The 23309-nt window shown below is 36.4% G+C and overlaps 5 protein-coding genes and 1 long non-coding RNA gene across 6 annotated transcripts; 2 read left to right on the top strand and 4 right to left on the bottom strand.

Moving 5' to 3' along the window:
• Positions 1–1191: 1191 nt before the first annotated feature.
• On the bottom strand, positions 1192–2386 carry LOC128859561 (adrenodoxin-like protein 2, mitochondrial). The gene is made up of 2 exons (XM_054096478.1): positions 1973–2386; positions 1192–1899 (listed from the first exon to the last, which is right to left on the bottom strand). Exons 1-2 carry the CDS (start codon positions 2149–2151, stop codon positions 1560–1562), a joined length of 519 nt encoding a protein of 172 aa, XP_053952453.1. The 5' UTR covers positions 2152–2386; the 3' UTR covers positions 1192–1559.
• A 3949-nt stretch (positions 2387–6335) lies between these two features.
• On the bottom strand, positions 6336–9391 carry LOC128859567 (uncharacterized). The gene is made up of 16 exons (XR_008454171.1): positions 8819–9391; positions 8677–8762; positions 8535–8620; positions 8393–8478; positions 8251–8336; positions 8109–8194; positions 7967–8052; positions 7698–7783; positions 7556–7641; positions 7414–7499; positions 7272–7357; positions 7130–7215; positions 6988–7073; positions 6846–6931; positions 6704–6789; positions 6336–6647 (listed from the first exon to the last, which is right to left on the bottom strand). It is a non-coding gene; the product is annotated as an uncharacterized LOC128859567 (long non-coding RNA).
• A 762-nt stretch (positions 9392–10153) lies between these two features.
• On the top strand, positions 10154–11586 carry LOC128859565 (uncharacterized). Its single transcript, XM_054096481.1, has 2 exons — positions 10154–10463; positions 10521–11586. The coding sequence occupies exons 1-2, from the start codon at positions 10382–10384 to the stop codon at positions 11492–11494; spliced, it is 1056 nt and encodes a 351-aa protein (XP_053952456.1). The 5' UTR covers positions 10154–10381; the 3' UTR covers positions 11495–11586.
• LOC128859564 (nibrin) lies at positions 11458–14545 on the bottom strand. The gene is made up of 4 exons (XM_054096480.1): positions 14033–14545; positions 13130–13972; positions 11668–13034; positions 11458–11604 (listed from the first exon to the last, which is right to left on the bottom strand). Exons 1-4 carry the CDS (start codon positions 14058–14060, stop codon positions 11536–11538), a joined length of 2307 nt encoding a protein of 768 aa, XP_053952455.1. The 5' UTR covers positions 14061–14545; the 3' UTR covers positions 11458–11535.
• Positions 14546–14971: 426 nt separating this feature from the next.
• On the top strand, positions 14972–18578 carry LOC128859562 (integrator complex subunit 7). Its single transcript, XM_054096479.1, has 2 exons — positions 14972–16707; positions 16819–18578. Exons 1-2 carry the CDS (start codon positions 15175–15177, stop codon positions 18403–18405), a joined length of 3120 nt encoding a protein of 1039 aa, XP_053952454.1. The 5' UTR covers positions 14972–15174; the 3' UTR covers positions 18406–18578.
• LOC128859566 (probable 28S ribosomal protein S6, mitochondrial) lies at positions 18416–19171 on the bottom strand. Its single transcript, XM_054096482.1, has 2 exons — positions 19047–19171; positions 18416–18978 (listed from the first exon to the last, which is right to left on the bottom strand). The coding sequence occupies exons 1-2, from the start codon at positions 19089–19091 to the stop codon at positions 18580–18582; spliced, it is 444 nt and encodes a 147-aa protein (XP_053952457.1). The 5' UTR covers positions 19092–19171; the 3' UTR covers positions 18416–18579.
• Between the last annotated feature and the right edge of the window lie 4138 nt (positions 19172–23309).

Genomic DNA, 23309 nt, shown 5'->3' on the forward strand with positions numbered 1-23309 from the left:
GATGCTCTCTAACCAAGCAATATGACTTTATTGAGCCACAAATCTGCTACCTCTGACTCATTTCTTAGTATACGTAACGATATAATGTTGAATATGCTGGATGAGACAGCACTTCGTGACTTAATTCACAAAATTTGCCATTACGAATGAGGGCTTGTGCATCAGGGTTAAACGATATGAATGACTCGCGCGCCTCCAAAAAAGCTATACACCCATGCAGACTTCTTCGACTTCGATTTGCCATGAGAAATCCACGGTCCGGACTGTTTCTTGAGCTCTGGTATGTCTATCCATGTTTCGTCTACGATTTCGAAACGTTGCAAAAATTCATTTGGATTGTAATTGAGTTTCGCCAAACATTCCTTTGCAGTTATCCAACGATTGTTTTCATGCTCCTGAATATGCAAAATGTTGAACAGCTACACCGTATGCTTAAATTTTCAGGGACTTATTGGTCTCCTCTCGTATGTACGCACATATTTATTTGCTTTATCTGCTTCTGATATTTTGCAACAGCAACAATGTATTCACAAAATGGCTTTTTCACTTATAGATAATTTTCCAAAAACATGAAAACAAAATTCCGCTATTAAGCATTACGCAGCACTTTTAATATAAATATAAGTAAATAAGCAATTACCGTCTCCCAACGGTAAATACAAATACTTATTTAAGTTAAAAAATAAACCTGCAAGTACTGTATATCAAAATAGCGACTAGTCATAAATACACAATCTTGACTTTACGTTTCAAAAAGATTCAAAAGTTAAATGTGTAATGCATATGTAGCTGAATATTAACCTAGCAATAGTTAGTATTTGTAGTGATTATTGCAATGTAATCTAGGATGTTTGTTTAGTTGTACACACCTTAATTTTTCTAGACTACGCATAATTCGAAATTCAAACCTCAAATAATGTCTATGTCCTAAGCACTCGAAGACAAATTGAGACAAATTTATTCGCACATCAAGTCGGTAAATATGTGTTGAATGAATAACTGAGTGGACGGAAGTTCACTCCTCCACAAGATGGGCCTGGGTTGGGATGGGCGGATATGACTATATTTACTTCTTTAAGCTTTTCTAGAGAACAAAACAGATAATACATACATTCAACTATAATTGCTTACTGGTTAGCTTCTCCTTTTATATAGGTAATTCCTTAAAAAATTTGTATAAAAAATTTGCTTTATATTTTTTCGCACATATTTATTTTATAAAAATAAGTAGTTGAAATTCTGCTAAATTTTTAATTCAATCTTGTATTGCTTTGTTCTTACTGGTGTGGTGTGCAAAAGGATTTGGAAGTTTTAACTACTACATTGAAATATATACATAGATATTTATGTACAAATAAACAATTTAAATTTGTATATACAAATATGATATTCATTTATTCAAGCAGCAACACTGTCGCTGCCGTTACAATCAAAATAATATAAATTATTTATATTCATAGCTATGAACACATGTATGTACGTTTTCGTTTGCTTTGTTAAATTGATTGGCAAAAACAATAATTATTATGTTAAATTTCGTTTAATGATTCGATTGATTGTTACGCACTACGGGCATCATTAATTGTTGCAGGCACTTTCACAACCAGACCGTCCATGCTCTTTGTAAGAGTTATTTGGCAACCTAGACGTGACGTATCCGTAATTTCATAAGCTAGATCTAACATATCCAGTTCTTCATCGCCGGCCTTGTCTGGCAGTTTCTCGAAATCCTCTGGTTTGAAAATTAAATGGCATGTGGAGCAAGTCAAAGTACCCTCACATGCTCCAAAGCCATCCAAATCAATATGATTATTTACCACCACATCCAGTAATGTATCGCCCACTTTGCCCTTTGTATGTATTTCCTGGCCATTGGCACGTAAAAACGTAATGTTCACACTGGTCAATAATTAATATATTGCAATGAGTTATGTATGCCACGAGTCTTATGTTATAATTAAGTGTAACTTACTCTTGCTGGAGCTGTGTGCCAACAGAAAATGTACGTATGAGCTGTTGATTTGTAATCATATTAAGATTGGATGTCCGATGACAGTACCCAAATTTGTTAAGGGTTTTCACTAACCCGATTGAATTGTTAAGGAACGCAACTCTCGCAGAGCACCTGACTAAAATTTGGACGAATGCCATACTGCCGCTTCGTTAACAATTGAAAGACTCTCAAGTTCTACTCGTTCGATATCACAATCAAGCTTGGTTGTTAGCGCTCGTCTCAGTTTTTTAATCAGCGTAGCACCTATAATTTGAATTATTAAACGAAGCACGGTAAAGGTAGACAACGCGCAATCAACTTAATTCAGAATCAAGTGCAAGGCGCTTGATTACAGCAGTGAATTCACATGATTCAATTATAGAAGGTTAGGTAAATAGCAAGCATGATAGAAACAAGATTGCGCCCATCAGAGCGTACGTGACGTGACGTTTGCTGAGTTGTGCAGTATTGCCAACCATTTGCTCTTCGCAATAAATTTAGTGTTTTTTTATACCGAAAATGCGACAATTTTTAAGTTTGGTGTTTGTTTCTTTTTGTTTTTAATTTAAGGCTAGCGAAACTTTAGGTTAAAAAAAAACTGTATTATTATACAAAAGAAGTTTAAAAAAGACCACTCTGAGAAGATTTTAGTGCTAATGAAAATTTTTTTACTCCGACTGCTACTAGCTAAAACGTATTTGTTACCAACGTTACTGTATGGTTGCGAGTTATATACTCCTTGTGATAGTGTGTGTCGTAGTAAGCTTAATGTTTTGTATAACAACATTGCTAGGTGCGTGTACTGTAAAAAACGTTATGACCATATTTCAGTATTTGCGAAAAAAATTGCTTCCGTATCCTTTAACGACTTGCTTAGGTTTAAATGTTTAGTTTTACTCCACAAGATCATAAACACTCAAAAACCCAGATACCTCAAAGATCGACTTATGCCTTCAAAGTCCTGCCGCTCGTTAAACATAGTCCCGATGAAATACAGTTGTTTGGTGACTGAACGTCAATACTTTGTGTTCTCTGTCCGTCTTTGGAATACCTTACCTTACAAAATTAAACGTATAAAAGAAAGCTCGTGTTTCAAAAATAAATTGCTTCGCTATCTTGCCGAAAATTGCTGAATGTACTTTAAATCTCTTCCCATTAATCCCTACTCCTGCTACCACTATTTTTTACCTTACTTTCCTTTTAATACTTTCTCCAACTTATACTTCTTTACTACTATCTGTAATTTTAATTTTAATTTTGATTTTACTGTTAATCCTTTTATGTCAACTATTCTTAAGGTCAATCATTGTAAAAATAACCTATGGTTGTATGTTTTGACTTTAATAATAAATAAATAAAATAAATAAAATTTGATAATTTGAAAGTGCAAATTTAATTTATGGCTCCATTTAAGGCTATGCAAAAATATTAAATGCCCCGCTCTCAACTCTTCTTAAGATTGAAATCCTTTTTATATATTTTAAAAAGCCTTTGAATTTATTGAGTGCGAATTAAAACCATAGAGGTGTAATCGTTTCTTCCGGTCATCAATCCTTAGTGAGACATAGAGCATCACGAGGTGTATTCATAGTAAAAATAAGCCACAAAATACCAGAAAATACTAAAGAAACCATACTGACATTTTTACAAAAAGAGTACCTTATCTAGTTACATAACTTCAAATATAGCAAAAAAATCGTTCCCTTAATGAAAGAGTCTCGCTTAACAAAAAAAAACTCATAAATTAAATTGTATATAAGCATAACACATTTATTTTAAAAAAACGCACATTCTACAGACAATTTGTCACGCATACAAAGTTCTTTAAGTAACACAATAAAAATTTCGTGTTTTATTTTCTTTAAATGGGCATTTAGTGCGTTTTTATATCCAAAGCTAGGCAACTCTGCAGTAGCGAGAGAGAGATTTGACTGCCGAAAGCAGAAGAACACCAACAACACCGGGAATCGCGGGCAATGCCACCAGATGTTAAAAAAAAGTAAAGCTAAATAAAACTGAGTGAATTATTTAAATAATTATTATTAAATGTATATTTTACAAAATTATAAACATTACTTTTAATTAGAATAGGCTAGAAAAATGTCATGTGGAATGAACTAAAACGAGACAAAAAATAATAAAAATAACAAAAAAAAAATGCTAAATCAAGTTACGAAAATGGTAATCTGGCCATACTGGAGCTAAAATCACGTAACTAGTTGTCAAATTCGCTGAGCGCAAAGTAACGGGACCATGATGGGCGCCATCTAAGTAGTGACAAGGGCGCTTTGACACTCCCTTATTTTAGGGCTGCATTTACGAAGGATGGGAAAAAGGGAAAAATGTTTTCCCCTTCTTGCCCAAAGGTAGTAAAAAAGTACGTAAAGTAACTAATTAGTCCTGTAATAAGAGAAAAACAAGTATATTGGTTATTTAATCTACATTAAAACAAAACGACAGAAAAATTATAGTTTTTTCTTTAAACAAATGTAATATTTATTTAGAATATTTTCTATGTTTATCTACCAACACAAGAGCACGCAGAACTATGGTTTGTTCCTGAAGTATGTGTTTTAAGTTAGTTCGTAGTTTTAAAATAAACATTAGTATATTTTTTATTACAAGTTTAGCAGTTTATAGTTTAAAGTTCGTTTACCTTAATACACTTGACCCTAATATTAGTAAGTGTTGGGAAAATGTATTCATATGGTCTAAAACAAATATTTCATATATTGCTACGGCGGCCGCCGTAGCCGAATGGGTTGGTGCGTGATTACCATTCGGAATTCACCGAGAGGTCGTTGGTTCGAATCTCGGTGAAAGCAAAATTAATAAAAACATTTTTCTAATAGCGGTCGCCCCTCGGCAGGCAATGGCAAACCTCCGAGTGTATTTCTGCCATAAAAAAGCTCCTCATAAAAATATCTGCCGTTCGGAGTCGGCTTGAAACTGTAGGTCCCTCCATTTGTGGAACAACATCAAGACGCACACCACAAATAGGAGGAGGAGCTCGGCCAAACACCTAACAGAAGTGTACGCGCCAATTATTTATATTTATTTTATTTAATATAATTCATAAATTTACGTAAATCAAATGCAATGAGAAAAATTGCGGAAAGTGGCTCGTATGGGTGTTGGAACGCTGCTCTGATTCGAGCAGATATAGGGACGTTGAACTTGCGCAGAAACCGAAAACCTGTAAACCAGAAGTCTTAAAAATTGTTAACTTCAAATACATATAAAACTACGACTTACGTCCCTTGTAGACGGAAAGTGCGAAGATTTGATCGCAGATCTACGTACAGCGTACTGTTTTAGACCCGGTACGGTATCGGCGGAGCCAGTCAGTTCGGAAACCAAGTCGACTTCAGAGGCACCAGCACCAGACACATAACGATCGTCACCATCACCACAGCACGCTCAATGTCATCCATGAAATTGTCCGAAGAACCACATACATATGGCAATGCTAGTAAACAAAATAAGCTTTTGTGTAGCTTTATTAAAAAGAAAACGACGCACAGAAGTCATCTATACGTAAATGTACGTTTCATAACTGTTTTCACACACTTTTATTCCTGAAATAAATACTGACTTTTAGCATCTTTTATATGTTTTATTATGCACTGATATTTACCTGGGCTCCTATTTTCTTAATGATTTGTTAAGTTTTTTTATTCGTTGGTACATGCGCATTTTGAAAAAAAGTTTTTTTATGTCCATGCTGGCACTTTTTATTATATAATTGATATTTACTCGGTTTGGGTCGAGGCATCGTCAAATTTGGAAGCAGTCACTTGAGTTTCATCCCATTCAGATAGGGTTTCCACTGCTATCGGTAATGCATCTCCTGATAACCTAACCCTTTTTGCATCTGAACCAGATGTATGGTCCATAGGTGAAAAATGCAAAGAGCAAATTTTCGAATATGGGTTTAAATCGACGCCGCACGATTTCGACCACATTTTTCTTTTTATTACGTTCGTTGGAACGTGGAACATCTTGATTGCTTCTTGAGTCCATGTTTTATGACACAAGGCACAACTTGCTTTTGGCATAACCTTATTTAAATATTTCAACCAAAAGTTAAAATTGTTGCAATTCATATTTTTAATTAAATGATGTAAGAAAAAATACTTATAATGCGCATCGAGTTTTCTATTTCATTTCATGTTTTATTAGTCTTTCTATACTGACTACAAAATCTTAATGCATAATCTTATTTAAATATTAATATTAATTAATTTATTTATGCATAATCTTATTTAAATATTAATTAATTAATTAATGCATAATCTTATTTAAATATTAATATTAATTAATTAATTAATTCATAATCGTATTTAAATATTTTTAATTGAATGTGTTCTTGCGCGAATTATTAACAAAAAAATACATATAATAAAGGGTTTTCCTCTTTAAACTGAAATAAACATCCGATCATTTACATTAAAAATAGCATTTTTCTTTGAATATAAAAATAACACCTCCTATTGGAAAACCCTTTATAATTGTTCTCCAAAAAATATTAGAAATAGATAACTTGCAAATACAATATTATAACTTACGAGTATTTAACGATACAAAACGCGTACGAATATTAGACACGGGGCTGCAGGTGCAGGAATGCTGAATTTGCTCAGAAATCAAAAATCTGCAAATCAAAAATCTTAGAAATAGATAATTTACAAATACCATATTATAACTTACGAGTATTTAACGATACGAAACGCGTACGAATATTAGACACTGGGGTGCAGGTGCATGAATGCTGAATTTGCTCAGAAATCAAAAATCTGCAAATCAGAAGGATTAGAAATAGATAACTTGCAAATACAATGTTATAACTTACGAGTATTTAACGATACGAAACGCGTACGAATATTAGACACTGGGGTGCAGGTGCAGGAATGCTGAATTTGCTCAGAAATCAAAAATCTGCAAATCAGAAGGATTAGAAATAGATAATTTACAAATACCATATTATAACTTACGAGTATTTAACGATACGAAACGCGTACGAATATTAGACACTGGGGTGCAGGTGCATGAATGCTGAATTTGCTCAGAAATCAAAAATCTGCAAATCAGAAGGATTAGAAATAGATAACTTGCAAATACAATGTTATAACTTACGAGTATTTAACGATACGAAACGCGTACGAATATTAGACACTGGGGTGCAGGTGCAGGAATGCTGAATTTGTTCAGAAATCAAAAATCTGCAAATCAAAAATCTTAGAAATAGATAATTTACAAATACCATATTATAACTTACGAGTATTTAACGATACGAAACGCGTACGAATATTAGACACTGGGGTGCAGGTGCAGGAATGCTGAATTTGCTCAGAAATCAAAAATCTGCAAATCAGAAGGATTAGAAATAGATAACTTGCAAATACAATGTTATAACTTACGAGTATTTAACGATACGAAACGCGTACGAATATTAGACACTGGGGTGCAGGTGCAGGAATGCTGAATTTGTTCAGAAATCAAAAATCTGCAAATCAAAAATCTTAGAAATAGATAATTTAAAAATACCATATTATAACTTACGAGTATTTAACGATACGAAACGCGTACGAATATTAGACACTGGGGTGCAGGTGCATGAATGCTGAATTTGCTCAGAAATCAAAAATCTGCAAATCAGAAGGATTAGAAATAGATAACTTGCAAATACAATGTTATAACTTACGAGTATTTAACGATACGAAACGCGTACGAATATTAGACACTGGGGTGCAGGTGCAGGAATGCTGAATTTGTTCAGAAATCAAAAATCTTAGAAATAGATAATTTAAAAATACCATATTATAACTTACGAGTATTTAACGATACGAAACGCGTACGAATATTAGACACTGGGGTGCAGGTGCAGGAATGGTGAATTTGCTCAGAAATCAAAAATCTGCAAATCAGAAGGATTAGAAATAGATAATTTACAAATACCATATTATAACTTACGAGTATTTAACGATACGAAACGCGTACGAATATTAGACACTGGGGTGCAGGTGCAGGAATGCTGAATTTGCTCAGAAATCAAAAATCTGCAAATCAGAAGGATTAGAAATAGATAACTTGCAAATACAATGTTATAACTTACGAGTATTTAACGATACGAAACGCGTACGAATATTAGACACTGGGGTGCAGGTGCAGGAATGCTGAATTTGTTCAGAAATCAAAAATCTGCAAATCAAAAATCTTAGAAATAGATAATTTACAAATACCATATTATAACTTACGAGTATTTAACGATACGAAACGCGTACGAATATTAGACACTGGGGTGCAGGTGCATGAATGCTGAATTTGCTCAGAAATCAAAAATCTGCAAATCAGAAGGATTAGAAATAGATAACTTGCAAATACAATGTTATAACTTACGAGTATTTAACGATACGAAACGCGTACGAATATTAGACACTGGGGTGCAGGTGCATGAATGCTGAATTTGCTCAGAAATCAAAAATCTGCAAATCAGAAGGATTAGAAATAGATAACTTGCAAATACAATGTTATAACTTACGAGTATTTAACGATACGAAACGCGTACGAATATTAGACACTGGGGTGCAGGTGCATGAATGCTGAATTTGCTCAGAAATCAAAAATCTGCAAATCAGAAGGATTAGAAATAGATAACTTGCAAATACAATGTTATAACTTACGAGTATTTAACGATACGAAACGCGTACGAATATTAGACACTGGGGTGCAGGTGCAGGAATGCTGAATATGCTCAGAAATCAAAAATCTGCAAATCAGAAGGATTAGAAATAGATAACTTGCAAATACAATGTTATAACTTACGTATATTTACAGGAAAACGATGCTGGAATTGGAATTTTTCCAATGAAATAAACGGTTTTTAACGAATATGAATAAAGCAACGTGTCAAAAATGGAAACAGTGTTGCCGACCAAATAATTTGCACCAAAAGTTTAGTTTTTACCACAATTCAAAAATTTTTTTGTGAAATAGGTACTTTTTTTTGTAAAGAAGCAACACGTTTTCAAGTAAGGGAGCCGATATGTCAAGAGGGAGCGAGAAAGCTGTTTACTTACCTAACCTTCTATAATTGAATCATGATGCTAACCTTCTATAATTAAATCATGGTGAATTCAGATAAAACACACATCCGCACTCACAGAATATCAAGTTAATAAAACGAACAGTGTCATTTATGTGACAACAGTTCAGCTGATAATAAAGCTGAACAGAATTGAGTGTTTAGTGCGCTGCTTTCCCAAATCCTAAAAGTATGCAATCATTTCAGCTACGCCAACCCAAGAACATGTAAATACATGTTTTAACTTTTAAATAATTCTCAAGTTCTTTGTTTTTTCAGGGTACGGATGAAAGAAATATTTGTAATACCCCTTTAATTTCTATAGCCCATCAATTAAAATACCAAATATAAGCAACAATGGAATTTAAGATTTTAACAATAAACGTCTGTTAAAAACAAAAGGCTAGTGCTCGTTAAATTTACAATCATTATTCGTTAACTTCTGTCATGTATTTTGTTCTTGTAAAATTTTTGATTTACTGACTTTAGCAAGTCTGATAATGCTGTAAAGAATAACTATCGAATGGTCAATAATCGGAGTCCGAATAAATATTTTACAACGATGCTATCTTGTTAGAAATCTAGTTCAATTTATGATATTTTTTGTTCGTTTTGTCCTCCGTCTTTAGTATTGCAGCACTGCCTTTTGTAATTTGTAGCACTTACAAATGTATGTATACTAATACCGCTAATTGTGATTGATTTACATTGTTACAATGGTCCAAACACAGCCAATACAGAAGTCGCGACTCAAAGACGCCTTTTAACCAAGAATGGAATACAAGATTACGCCTTGAATAAACAAGCACAAGGAAGGGGAGTTCTTTGTTTGTGAAGAAGAAGTGTAGGCGAGAGCAATGGAAACAACCAACACAAGAAATAATGCGCACCTTAGATACTTACTTGCCACTTGCAAACAAATAGCATTTGGAAGCTTTATATTAATTTGTGCTTTCACAATGTAGCACACGGCACTTACGTTTTCATTATTTTCATTAGTTTAACAATCACAAATCACAATACTACCAAGCCATTCACTGAATTTCCACAAACATGTAAATTCTCCTACTTTTATTTGTTTTGTATTGCGAAGGAAGATGACGTCAGACTTGTGAAAATCGGGAAAAATAAAGTGGCTGTTTTTCAATGGCACCACCAAGGTACTCAATTCGCCGTGCCTAACAGGCATACACTTACGGCAAATAGTATTCTTTCATTCTTGCTGTCAAATGTTTTAATCCATCTACGTTTGTTTCAATAAATTCGCCTTGGTTTGTTTATTATTTTGTTATCACTTTGTAAACATGTGCGATCTCTTGAACGAATTTGAGCTGAAAAGGCCCCCACAGCTCACACTGCCAATTTTGGTTAAAAATGCTCCTAATGGTAAGCTTTATCGCTTTTTGTCATATATATAATAATTAATTATCACATTTCTGATAGTGCGGGCCTTACAGGCTGCCATATATCAATATTTCCGGCAGTACCGGCCACAGGAGGCTGAATTCGCCGAAGCATCTGCTCTATTGGGAAGATTAATGGCACGCCGAAAAAACTCCTTTCATGGTATGATGGGATTTCGAGCTGTCGTCAAATGTAATAAAGCGACGTGCAGATTACTGCGCATTGATCTTCCGCGTGAACTTGAATTATTTCAAGGCTCTGTACCTGATTTCGCACTCAGCTCCTCTGATACATTGGAAATGCCAACACAAAACTGCTTTGACTATGTATTAGTACGTATACTAAATGTACAAGGAGTTTATTTACGGATACGAGAGTGCTGTTTACAAGCAGCAGAGTATTTTGCGAAAATGATACGCAACAACTTCTTTATGGATACCTCCACATTGCTCTTGGCAGTACTAGCTAAGCTTTACAACCTAAGCGCATTATTAGGTAATAAATGTGTTGAACTTTATAATAAATTACAACCGATGCGAAGGAAATTTCCTGTGACAGCAAAAAGTGTGTGCCATGGGTTAAGCCTGCCGGAGCAACTAGAACGTTTCTCAGAGAATCAGCCTTTAGAAATGCATAAGGCTGAAAACATATTTTTAAACATTGAAATTCCTTCGCTAACAACACCAAAACCTCTTACACCAGTACGTACTTTTAAACCGATAAAAAGACAAAAGATCTTAGATGTAGGTGTAGAAGTAAGCAGAGGAACTGCATCATCGCCTCAATGCGCTTTCAATGCAGACCTTGAGTTATCTACAGTAGAAACGGCTAAACGTTTCATTGCATCTGAAAATGCGACGCGGAAACAGTCCTTAAAACAGAGCATAACTAAAGATATATTGCCTCACGAATGGATAGGTGCAACGCGTCTATTCGAGCGTAAATTATTAGCTAATGAGCACAAGAAAGCTTTGAGTATTTTCCGAAAATTTATTGTAAGCAAAATTACTTAAAATAAATTATAAATAACAAATTATATAAATTGTTTGGTTTATTATGCTAATGATCCGCACACGGTGGATGACACAGTACGAATTACCCTAAGATTTTGCGGATGAAATTTCTGTAAAAATTACTTTATTACAAAACTAATACATTTGATAGTATATTTAAATGACGAAATTACCTTTGTAAACTTTTTAAAGTTTTTAATGCTCTTGTTAAAATTATTTTTGTCGTTCTCATTATTTGCAAAACTTTTCCTGTTTAAGTCTCTTTTATGTAATAAAGATTTTGGGTCCAACAGTTTTACGACGCATCCACCTTCAATGGGTTCAATTACATCTTTGCTATCACCTGCCACCCCTGGATCATTCATATCTTTTTTGTGTATGTCCACTTCATCTTTAAATTGCTCTGCTTTAATAGATAAAGCACTTAGTGAACAGTCAAGCCAATCTGCAACACTAATTTTTGCCGGCAACTGTTTTGGCTTTGGCATAATTATTTGGTTAGGTTTATTTTTTATTACGGGTGGTTGGTTCCGTATATCAGCATCAACAACATCTTTAGAATAATTTTGCTCATCAACAACACCGCCAAAGTTGAAGAGGTCTTCATCTGAGTCACAACCGCCATCATTCAAAGTTCGTACTCTCTTAGCATTATTTGTATCATCATTTGAGTTACTTTTACCGCCGAAACAAAACAAATCATCATCATCACTGTTATCTATGACAGCAATACGTGCGCGTTTTGCTCCTTGCTTGGAAGTCTCAGGGCCAATTGCTGCATTTTTTTCGGCTTGGCCTGCATTGTGGACATCTACGTTATGTACATGCGATTTCTCTAGAAACCCCGACATATTTATCACGGTTTTCCTAGACATTCCCTTGTGAATTACAACGGGCAATTGGTTATCGCAAGATTTAGGCGTTCGATTTGTACTGACCGTAGAAGATGTCGATGTGTGAGTTGATTTTATACGCAGTCTAGTTTCACGCTCAATAGGTGAATCTTTCTTCTCTTCCAGGTGCACTTTCTTAGCCGCAAAATTAAACAGCTCATCATCTTCGCTGTCCAATTGAGAATTAACAACTTCGTCTCCGCTTACTTTAGTTCCTCTTGTTCTCTTACGTTTATTGGCGTCTTGTGCACTTTCGGTGACTTGTAGTGAAGACATTGGCACATTATTCGAACCATTTTCTTCTGGCTCAAAAGTTTCTGATTCTATATCTGCTGATCCAGTTTGTTCCAGACAGGTCCCTGTGGACCCACCGGGCGATTTGCTCGTTAACTCTGTGCTGCACGAGCTTTTGCGATCAGTTTCTGGTATAAAAACTTCCGTTTCGTCCATATCTAATGGATTCGAAATATTGGGAAAAGCTTGCACAGAGCACTGCGGTGCATTAGATTCTATTGATTTGGAATCGAGATCTAAGTTTTCGTTCGCGTTAAAGCTGGGATTACAATACCTTTTCGTGGAACACTGTATCAACGCCAAGCCAATCTCGAATTCGGGTACAGTTCGTCGCGAATGAAGTTTAAGGAAGTCTTGCATGGAGGGAATGGCATCATTTAATGAATTAATTATACAAAAATATATGAATTTGTTATATAATTTACATAAAAATCAGTTTCTAACTCACCTTCAATTGTGTTAATGGTTTGCGAACTTTGTGATTCTGTAGACGGTACATACTGAACAACCACCACATCTTTGCGAACTAAAAATGACTTTTGTATGCCTACATTTAAATGCTTACTTCTTCCACCAGCCTTCTCCACTATAGGAGCATATTTCTTAAAATGATGGGCATGTAGAAACACAAATGTTAAGTTGTTAAACAGAAGCTTTCTCTCTTCACGATATTTTAAATCGAAATTCTCAGCATTCGGTGGCATGTAAGACTCGACTTTTGGCAATGATCGCCGTCCACGGCGAGCCGCCTGCACTACATTATACCAGTAGTCGCAGGTTACAATAGGTTTCTGATCCAATATTGCATGTAAAAGTTTTGAGCACAAGTAAATTTCTGCCAAAGTTAGATGTGTACATTTGTTGTCCCAGTCGGCCAAAATACAACCTCCGAGCACCTGAACGCATTGCTTCAACTGCATGGCCAGCTCTTTAGGCAAAACTGATATCGAAATAAATGGTGTAATATTTGATACAGTCCAAATATTCTTTAAAACTCCGAAACGTATGCGGTCTCCTTCAGCTAAAGTTATACGTTTTTGTTTAGGTATCGTCGCACCTTTAGCAATGCCATCGTTATGGAAAGTACCATATTTAGAGCCCGCATCTTCAAGCTCAAGTAATTCTTTTGTTTTACTTGTATCACTACTTTCAGCATCCTTAATTTGCGTTGTTGTAAAATGTATAAACGCATGAGTCCGACTAATTGAAGAATCGTCTGTAATTACCAAATCTGCTCCAACGCGTCCTACGGTATACTTCGACTTTTCGCTAATCACAATGAGGACATTTCCTATTTGGAAAAGTATACATGGTTTAAATTCATTTCCAACCACTTTAGTTGTGTACTCACCAGTTATTGTGTTCGTAAGAAGCCACATTTTAGAATGGATTTTTTTTATTTTTATTTAGGTTGCTTTGATGCTTCTGAGCAGAGATTGGAGACTTATTTGGTCAGCTTAAGAGCTAAAACTCCAACTGCAAATAATGATTTCTTTCACTTCCAGTTTTATTTTGACTTGAGTCATCTATGTTACAGGTTTACTTGAATGTCTTTGAGAAAGTTAGTGATGGTAATGGAATTTTAAATGCTTGCAAAATTAAAAATTTGCACAATAACTTTTGGGTGAATTTCAAAACAATTCACGCATGACACGATTATTGCCAGGTTCCTTAATTATCTGGTGTATTTTGGCTTATTACGCACAAGTCAAAGCGAATTGAGGAATGAAGATGGCGTTGTCCCAAGTCTGCGATTTGACAAGTCTGAGGTCAACTCTCTTCGCAACACAAAACAAACAAGCGGAGGAGAAATTGCATGTATGTAAAAATTCAGTGAATGGCTCGCCAATATTGAGAATGGTGATTTTTAAAATAAAAAAACTAACTAAAACGAATGGCCGACCAATTGCAGTTTTTCCATTGCTTTCGCCTACTCTTCCACTTCACAAACAAGTAATTTCCTTCATTTACTCATGGCGCCATTCAAAAAAAACAGTTATTTTATTTTTCGCTTGGTTGTATTGATATTTGTGTTAAACTAATCAAACTAATAAAAACAAAGTTGTGAGTCGTGAGCTAAATTTTGAAAGCACAAATTAATATAAAGCCTCCAAATGCAGTTTGTTTGCGTCTTCCACCGTGGCAAGAAAGTATGTGTGTGCGTATAATTCCTTATATTTGGTTGTTTCCTTTGCTTTCGCCTACACTTCTAATTCCTTTAATAATTCCCCTTCCTTTTGCTTGTCTGTTCATGGGCTCTTACGACACGACGAATTCGGATGGCACAGTCTCCTTCTCTATCATTCTTGGGCGCAGACGATACAGCGAATTCGGAAGACACAACATTGTATGCTATCATCCTTGTAACAACACCTTGTATAGACTCGACTGTGACAATTAAACAAGACAAGTCTGTTACAATCCGCGTTTTTTTTTCCAACACCGTTGTGATTAGCATTTACTTTGTAAAAATTTAACAGAAACCTCTGTATAATGGCGTCGTTGTCAGGCGTCCGCGTGAATCTTTTCAATGAGAATTTCCTCAATGAGTCTGAACAGGACGCCAACTCCGTGCTGACTGAACTTGACAAAGGCTTGCGTTCGGCGAAGTTGGGCGTACAGTGTGAGGCCATTGTGCGCTTTCCTCGGCTCTTCGAAAAATATCCATTCCCAATATTAATAAACTCCTCATTCCTAAAGTTGGCAGAATTCTTTTGGAATGGTTCGAATTTATTACGCTTTTGGGTACTGCGCGTTTGTCAACAAAGCGAAAATCATCTGGATAAAATACTGAATATCGATGCATTTGTTAAACGCATATTTATGGTAATACATTCCAATGACCCTGTGGCGCGTTCATTAACTTTGCGTACTTTGGGTGCAGTGTCTCGGGTTATTCCAGAGAAGCAGCAGGTACACCATGCAATACGTAGAGCACTCGATAGTCATGATACAGTAGAGGTGGAAGCTGCAATTTATGCAAGCGGTCAGTTTGCTGCACAATCACGCTCGTTTGCGATTAGTATGTGCGCAAAAATATCTGATATGATCGAATCATTACAAATACCAGTACCAATGAAACTACAACTTATACCTGTGTTAAGGCACATGCATCACGACTCGAACACGTCTTCATTGGTAAAAGATCTCTGCTTGAATTTGTTGCCAAAATACCCGGCGGAAAGCTTCGTAGTTGCTATACTAGATTCTCTAACGCAACTTTCGGCACGTACATTAACAGGAGTTCCGGACCAAGTAAAACTGTTGTTAGACTTTCTCCAAGACAAACGTAAACCTGTTCGGGCGCAAGTGTTGAAGTCACTTACCCAACTCGCTGACCCACAGTGTGTACATGCCTGGCCAAAAAAGGTTATGAACGAACTTATAGCGAAGGCGCAAGCTTGTGAGGATTCACGGGAACAATACCTCTATCTGAATATTCTGCTTAAACTCTGTGATTGTCCTCTGACATGTCATGTGTTGTTAAATGAGCAACAAGAATCTGTGACAGAGTTGTGCCTTACGTGTATTTGCTTAGACAACTATGCTACGGCAAGTCAAGCTATGTCAATCTTAGCAGCACTTATGGCTTACTCTGGCGGCGATAAACAAATTACATCCGATATTATGGAAATCGTAAACTTACATATGGAAGGTTTGGTTTTCTGTATGGTGGGTGAAAAGGAAAATGAACGCGAGCTTCAAAAAATACTTTGTTGTGGTATCAAAATAGCTAGCGTTAACGTTGAATTTGGCACAGAATTTGTAAATATGTTAGCTGATTTGATTACCGAAGAAGTGGAATATCCACCTCGTAATGCAGAGATGATGTGCGATGCACTAGGAGCTCTCGGCTCACATTTCCAATTGCGCAAATTCGCTGACATGGGTTTGACAGAGGGAGAATCGATGGACCTTGATGACATCCAGCCTACAACTTCAGCACAAGCTGCTTTATCGGCGCAAGCAAAAGTCGGGACGGCAGAAGTGGAGACACAGGCTGAGGAGCCATCAGACGCGCCAACGGTAAGGATGTAATTATATGTCCATGTATAAATCGGCATTTTTCCTGTTAGTGTACTACATATCAGTCATTACCATAGAAAGAAATTTAGTAAACATTTTTAATTTTCCCAGGATAACCCAGTCTTGAATCGGTTGCTTTTTATATTACATAAATTAAACGCGATTATGGACGCTGGAGCAAATACAGATCAATTACATACAGTCGAAATTCTAGCTTCAGTAGCTCTGCAGTCTATGCTCAGCTGTTTCATACCTAAGGAAGTGATAGAATGTTTTGAGCGTTGCTGCAGCAAAATTAATTGTTGGAATCAATATCGCATAGCAAGATCTGCAAGTCGTTATGGCCAACATTACCTCGCCGCACATATATTTTCCAAAATATCACAGTTCACTGTGGTAGACAAATTACATTTCTTTTTGATGGGCCTCGCACAAATGGGAAGAGCTGAATGTATACTAAACTATGGAGTGGAGTACGAATTTATGCGCGACAACTACGAGCAATGTGCACCCACGACACCCACGAATAATACACCAGAGGATCAAACGACAACTGGAACAACAATTTCTACGCTGAAACAAATGCCACTAATGCAACGCTTAGAATCTGCAATTAATTTGTATTGGCAGGCCCTTGCAAGTCTACGTGCAAGCTCGTCTCCTGCTAATCCTCTTACTTTTCAATTGGAATATCTGAAGCTGCGCGCTCAATTCTTACAGACCCTTTACATGGCCGTTACAGTGAAGAATGCTCAGATTATTGTACCGCCTCCAGCGATTGCGGGAAGCTTAGCGCAGAATTCTCGAGACTACTTGCAAAAATTCGGTCATGTCACTAATCAGTTGCGTAAATTAGTAAAAGCTTTGAAGAGTTGCGAAGAATCCTACTCACGCCTCTACAAATCTGCTTTCGATGCAGATCCTGTAACGTTGGAATTTCTGGAAATAGCCGAGTATCAATGTGCTTTATTCGCACACATTGTTGAAACAATCTGTTATGCAACGCCTTCAGATCCACCTGCATTCTTAGCAACCGGGCAATGTCCTGAGACGCGCTACTTTGCGGCTTGTTGCCATCGCATGGAAAAAATGCAACGCAATTTACCACAAGAGCCATCTAATGCAAAAACAATAAGTAATCGCCACTTAGAAATTATTTTGTCTGAAATTGAATTGATCACGAAGACTCCAATCTGCTTACCGCGTTATTTCTTCCAAGTCTTACAATCAACGCAAATTAAACTTTCTGTTAGTCCACAGCCGCGCAGTCCTGGCGAACCTGTGCTTGTTCAATCCGGTAGCAATTTGGTAATTAAAGTAGAAGGCGTCATTCAGCATTATGGCAAAAGACGCTCCATGTATCGGAGTGTGGATGCAGTCCAATTGACATTAACATCACAACTTGTTACGCCTCGCCCTGCTAGCGAGACATCTAAAGCCTCAACGCCTGACACAGTAACGCTTACACAAACGGTTAAACCACAGCGAGACTTTTTGACAGGTAGCTTTCTCTTGCCCATTTCAAGTGGAGGGCAATGGCAGGTTACTTTAGAGACATACGTCATCGATGAGAATGGCATAACTTGGTGCACTGGGCCGAAAAATTCAATGTTGGTGCGATTATTAGAAGATCCGGCGAAGGCAACAGCACCAACCCCATCGACTTCAGCGCAGGCAGGCCAAACAAGAAGATTTTAAGACGAACATCATTAGAATGAAACTGAGAGAATTTATTTTTAAAAGGTGAAGTATTTAACAAACACACATTTGTATGTCAGCTTAAAAAGTTAGGAATATGACACCTTTACTCGTTTTTAATAACTCATTAAACTGTTAAGACATTTTCTTAAATAAAAATTTAACTACTCGTACTTATTTTTGGAAGGGATAGTAGTCTAAACCTGTGTTGTACTTAAACTTGGGTTTTTGTTTGCGTTTTGCTATATCTATCATTTCCTGCACATCTTTGCGGTATGCCGGTGGAAGCATTTCTTCATGCAGGGTGCATTGGAATTCTTCCGGTTCTTCAATTTTAAAGATCCTACGCCGTACAATATCAATGTCACGGCCGAACTCCTCCATAAAATCACTTATCTTCGCTGGTGCTGCATCAAAGGATATGGTGAAGTAGGTTCCTTCGCGATGCACTACTCCATGTTCACTGATTTTATATGGTAGCATCCTCGTACCTAAATTTTCCAATTTTCTAATTACGCAGTCTCTATCCAAAATCGTTTCGGCAGTGCGTTTTAATACGGACACAATCTCCGGCTAATTTGGATGTAAGAATTTGTAGTTAATTTATTGAAATGAAATGAGTCTATATATAAGATACTCACTCTGGACATTTGTCGCAATACCAATGCTAATTCATAGGAAGGCATTTTTAATTTATTACATTAAAATCACGCACGCATAATACAGCACCAACAGCAGTGTTATGAAAGGGAACAAAATGGAAAAGTAACCTCAAAAAACAAATAGTGAAACAGTAATGCCGAACCCTCACAAAATACCCTCAAAACTAATTGGGGTAAAAAGAAATTAGACGATTATATAGGAGGAAACGGAAGTATTTATATATATATACACAATTGGCGCGTACACCCTTTTTGGGTGTTTGGCCGAGCTCCTCCTCCTATTTGTGGTGTGCGTCTTGATGTTGTTCCACAAATGGGGGTACCTACAGTTTCAAGTCGACTCCGAACGGCAGATATTTTTATGAGGAGCTTTTTCATGAAGTATTTAATAGTACAGTATAATCTCGATAATTCGGACAATTAAATACCAGAGGTTGTCCGAAATATCGAATTTTCCGGATTATCGAGTGGGTAAAAAATTTAATAGAAATCAGTAGATCAGTAATTAAATGAAATAAACTTTTATTTAATCTTAAATTGATTAATATTCAATGAGTTATATGTACATATATTAGTTTTTATTCGGCCGTAAAATAATTCAATATATTCGTTTGCCGCAATTTTGTTTCATTTCTCTTTCTGAAGGCAATATCTCTGAGACTCACAAGTTTTAAAATGTCTCCGGATGAAAATTCCTGTTCCTCTGCATATTTAATACAACTATCAAACGCGACAATAGCTTGAGAGTGCGAAATTTTACGATCTTGACTTTCATTTTCGTCAAGACGGCTGTTCTCGTTATCTTCTTCCTCAATCTCGTTGATATCGAAATCAGTGTCGTCATTCAACCACTCAGTAATCTCGTTATCATTATATACATCAGGGGATATTTCAACAAGAAGATCAATTATTTTAGTTGAGCTGCTGGGCCGTAGCATCGCAAGAGGCAAATCATCATCTGAGTCCCATTCTTCGTCATAAAGAATTTTGTTAAAACATTTTCTGAGCACGCGTTCACCCACATTTTTCCAAGCATTAGACGATAAAAAAGCCACATCTTTTAATGTAAAGTTTTTTAAAGATTCCGGGAGATTGCTCGTTGGGCTGGACAAAAGTAGAGACAAAAAACTCTTCCGATAGTTTGTCTTTAAAATTCGGATAGCATTTTGGTCCATTGGCTGTATAAGAGCCGTGCAGTTTGGTGGCAAAAACATAACATATATGTCCTTATCGACATCCGACAGTGATTGGGGATGGCAAGTTGCATTGTCTAGCAGTAAAATGGCTTTGGCTGGTAAATTCTTTTCCTTTAAGTAACGCTTTACTTCTTTAACGAATGAGTTTTCAAACCAATTTTTAAAGATTTGCTCTGTCATCCAAGCATTTTTGGTATGGGAGTACCCAAGCGGAAAGTTTACTTTTTTAAACGCTCTGGGGTTTTTGGCTTTCCCTATCATGAATAATGGAAGTTTATGTTCTCCGGTTGCATTGCAGCAAACTAGAAGTGTTACTCTTTCTTTTCCAATTTTGCGCCCGGGTGCGGATTTTTCATTATGCAATGCAAGGTTTTTTTCTGCAAGTTTTCTCCAAAACAAAGCAATCTCATCTGCATTATAAACCTGATCATACGTAATGCCCATTCCTGCAATTTTCTTTCGCAATTTTTCAATAAAGGGTTGCACAGCAGTAGAATCATTGGAAAGTTTTTCGCCAGATATTTTTAAGAATTTAATTCCATATCGGGAGCGAAAATTACTAAACCAACCATTACCAGCCACAAATTCCACACTTTGTCCGTAAATTTGGGAACAGAATTGTTTGGCCTTTTCTTTGATGATTTCCGAGGAAATCGGTGCATTGTTTCGTCTTGCGTTTACAAACCATTTATACAAGTGGTCTTCCATCTTTTCAAACTCCGCAGGTCGCATAGTTTTATGCTTTCCAAGGCCACATTCTGTTCTAGCAATGTAACTGCAAAATATAATCAAAGGAGTGTAAACTCTTCTTACAAAATGTTTTCGTTTCTTACCTATCAATCTTTAATCCACTTGATTTTATGTCCGAAATTGTAGATTTACCTACATTGTATTGCACAGCTAGCTGTCGAATTGACTGTCCTTCACTTAGTTTCTTAAGAACTTCTTTTTTCTGGTCTATCGTTAAAAACGTATGTTTTTTCTTAGCTGCTGGTGCCATAGTTAAATTTATACAGTCCACAGTTAAAGAAATTATGGAGTTAATGTTTGAAATTAGCTACTGAACTACACGTTACGCAAATATGCTTATGAATATGAACTAGGAGCCTGACGAGCACTTAAACGCACTATTCACGCAAAGTAGTTAGCAGGGGAGTCCCCTTTATAAAATAAAATAAAAAATAACGGAATTCCTTTTTATTTCAGCATATTCACTGGAAAATAAAGAAGTGTCCGAATTTTAGAGGTACATGAATACGTGGTGTCCGGATTACAGAGACTTCAATAGAAAACGTTTTGGTGTCCGGATTACCGCGCTGTCCGAATTATCAAGTGTCCGAATTACCAAGATTAGACTGTATTATTATTTCCGAAAATGGCCCTCTCATTATATGCCGACATTACGAGAATATTGCCTTATGCTCTGTAAAAATATTGGATATTCTAATATGAAATTAGAATAGAGCAGGAAAATTTAGCACTTTAAAAATAATATTTTTAATATAATAAATATAATATAATATATATTGAATATAATGAAATAGAACGATTTACTTCAATTTCTTTGTAACAATTAAAGTTTCTGTGCAACTATTTTGACGCACTTGTGTACACAGATAAACAAAAGCCATTTGTCTAGTGCGAGTACAACAGTTTGAGAAAAGATAACGCTACCCTATGAGTATGCTGGGAAATCAAAACGAAAGTTGAACACCTCTGGTGCAGGGCGGAATAAATACGATATTATCGCAAGAAACGAAAACGCGATAAAATGGATCTTACTCGGAAGTGAATTACGGTAGGTTCTGTAATTGTTATGTAATAAATGCTTAAAAACAAAGAATTAATCTAGCGATCATTGTCCAGCATATTTTGTATCCACGTTGCTAAAGTTAACAGATACTCGCGAATGTTGTTCCAATGGCTTCAAACTCATGTAAAAAAAAACTGGGAATTCTGATTAGCAGGTATTCCACAATCGCAGCCTATTTATGTCGAGAGACCACAAAATAAACCACTGCAGCAAAAAAGAAGAGAGAAATAAAAAATGTCTTCCAACTCTACAACGCAGGTTATATAAGAGGAGAGTAGCACAATATCCATATCAACTCTTACGGCTACAATGTTGTTGTAGCGGTTTACTTAGCGATGTCATCGGTCAAGTCATCGGTTATCGTCATCTATCTCATCCAACAGTAAGCTCCTTTCGAGAAGAAAGTGTGATGGAGTCTCCGAGGATTCATCCTAGAAACAAAAGGAGTTAGCGGACCATATCCCAAGCCTTGCAGATGGCTGCGCAATCTGTAGTGACCTGTGAGAATGGCCGTGAGCCTGCTCAGATTGTCCTTAGGAAGGGTTATGAGTTGCCTGAACCCCATATATTATACCCCTCAGTAAGGACTTCGCCTAATTTGGTGCGAGCTCGCGTCTCTTAGCTTTAGCTCTTCGCTTCTAAGCTTCTCCTTGATGGTACATTGTCCCATGGTTATATTAATTATAAATAATTATCAATGCAACTGCTACTTTCTTCCCAGTTTTACCCCTATGCCCTGGGACCTATATATGCCGGATAGGATTGTGCATTACTAGCAAATTCAGTTTCTCAAAAAGTATTGTCGCTCAGAATGGCAATTAGCTTATACCGGAGGTTTATGTTTAATAGACAGATGGCATACACTTCCGTCTGGAAGATGCTGTGAAAAGTTACCCATCGGGTGAAACCGTTTTGTTTTGGGGCCATATGTTCCAGCGCTTATCCTTTCAGCTGCCTTCGAGCCATTTTTATACTAGTGTAGGGCACGCTCTTGGAATTTCCTTTCGAGAGAAGGTGTACTGCAGCTTACTTTATCGTCCAGTCCAATTCTGAATTTCCTCTCAAATTTCATGACTTTGGTGACATCACCCCTGGGGAGCTGCATGCTCAATGATTCCATGCTCTTGGATGAGATCACATTTCCTTTACCATATTACACAGGTTGCGCTTGGCTGATTGCTGAATAAGAAGCTATGTCAGCTGGAGCATCACCAATATTACAGCTGTGGGGCA

The sequence above is a fragment of the Anastrepha ludens genome, chromosome 4 (genome assembly GCF_028408465.1).
Source record: "Anastrepha ludens isolate Willacy chromosome 4, idAnaLude1.1, whole genome shotgun sequence".
NCBI classification, from domain to species: Eukaryota; Metazoa; Arthropoda; class Insecta; order Diptera; family Tephritidae; genus Anastrepha; species Anastrepha ludens.

Excerpts from the sequence above, each read along its gene's own strand:
- LOC128859565 (XM_054096481.1), top strand. The coding sequence starts at position 10,382 with ATGTGCGATCTCTTGAACGAATTTGAGCTGAAAAGGCCCCCACAGCTC. Across the intron at positions 10,464-10,520 it reads GGTTAAAAATGCTCCTAATG|TGCGGGCCTTACAGGCTGCC; the intron begins GTAAGCTTTATC and ends CATTTCTGATAG.
- LOC128859561 (XM_054096478.1), bottom strand. The coding sequence starts at position 2,151 with ATGGCATTCGTCCAAATTTTAGTCAGGTGCTCTGCGAGAGTTGCGTTC. Across the intron at positions 1,900-1,972 it reads GGCACACAGCTCCAGCAAGA|TGTGAACATTACGTTTTTAC; the intron begins GTAAGTTACACT and ends ATTATTGACCAG.
- LOC128859566 (XM_054096482.1), bottom strand. The coding sequence starts at position 19,091 with ATGCCTTCCTATGAATTAGCATTGGTATTGCGACAAATGTCCAGA. Across the intron at positions 18,979-19,046 it reads TATTGCGACAAATGTCCAGA|CCGGAGATTGTGTCCGTATT; the intron begins GTGAGTATCTTA and ends CATCCAAATTAG.
- LOC128859564 (XM_054096480.1), bottom strand. The coding sequence starts at position 14,060 with ATGTGGCTTCTTACGAACACAATAACTG. Across the intron at positions 13,973-14,032 it reads TCTTACGAACACAATAACTG|GAAATGTCCTCATTGTGATT; the intron begins GTGAGTACACAA and ends TTTTCCAAATAG. Across the intron at positions 11,605-11,667 it reads ACTTTAAAAAGTTTACAAAG|AAATTTCATCCGCAAAATCT; the intron begins GTAATTTCGTCA and ends TAATTTTTACAG.
- LOC128859562 (XM_054096479.1), top strand. The coding sequence starts at position 15,175 with ATGGCGTCGTTGTCAGGCGTCCGCGTGAATCTTTTCAATGAGAATTTC. Across the intron at positions 16,708-16,818 it reads AGCCATCAGACGCGCCAACG|GATAACCCAGTCTTGAATCG; the intron begins GTAAGGATGTAA and ends TAATTTTCCCAG.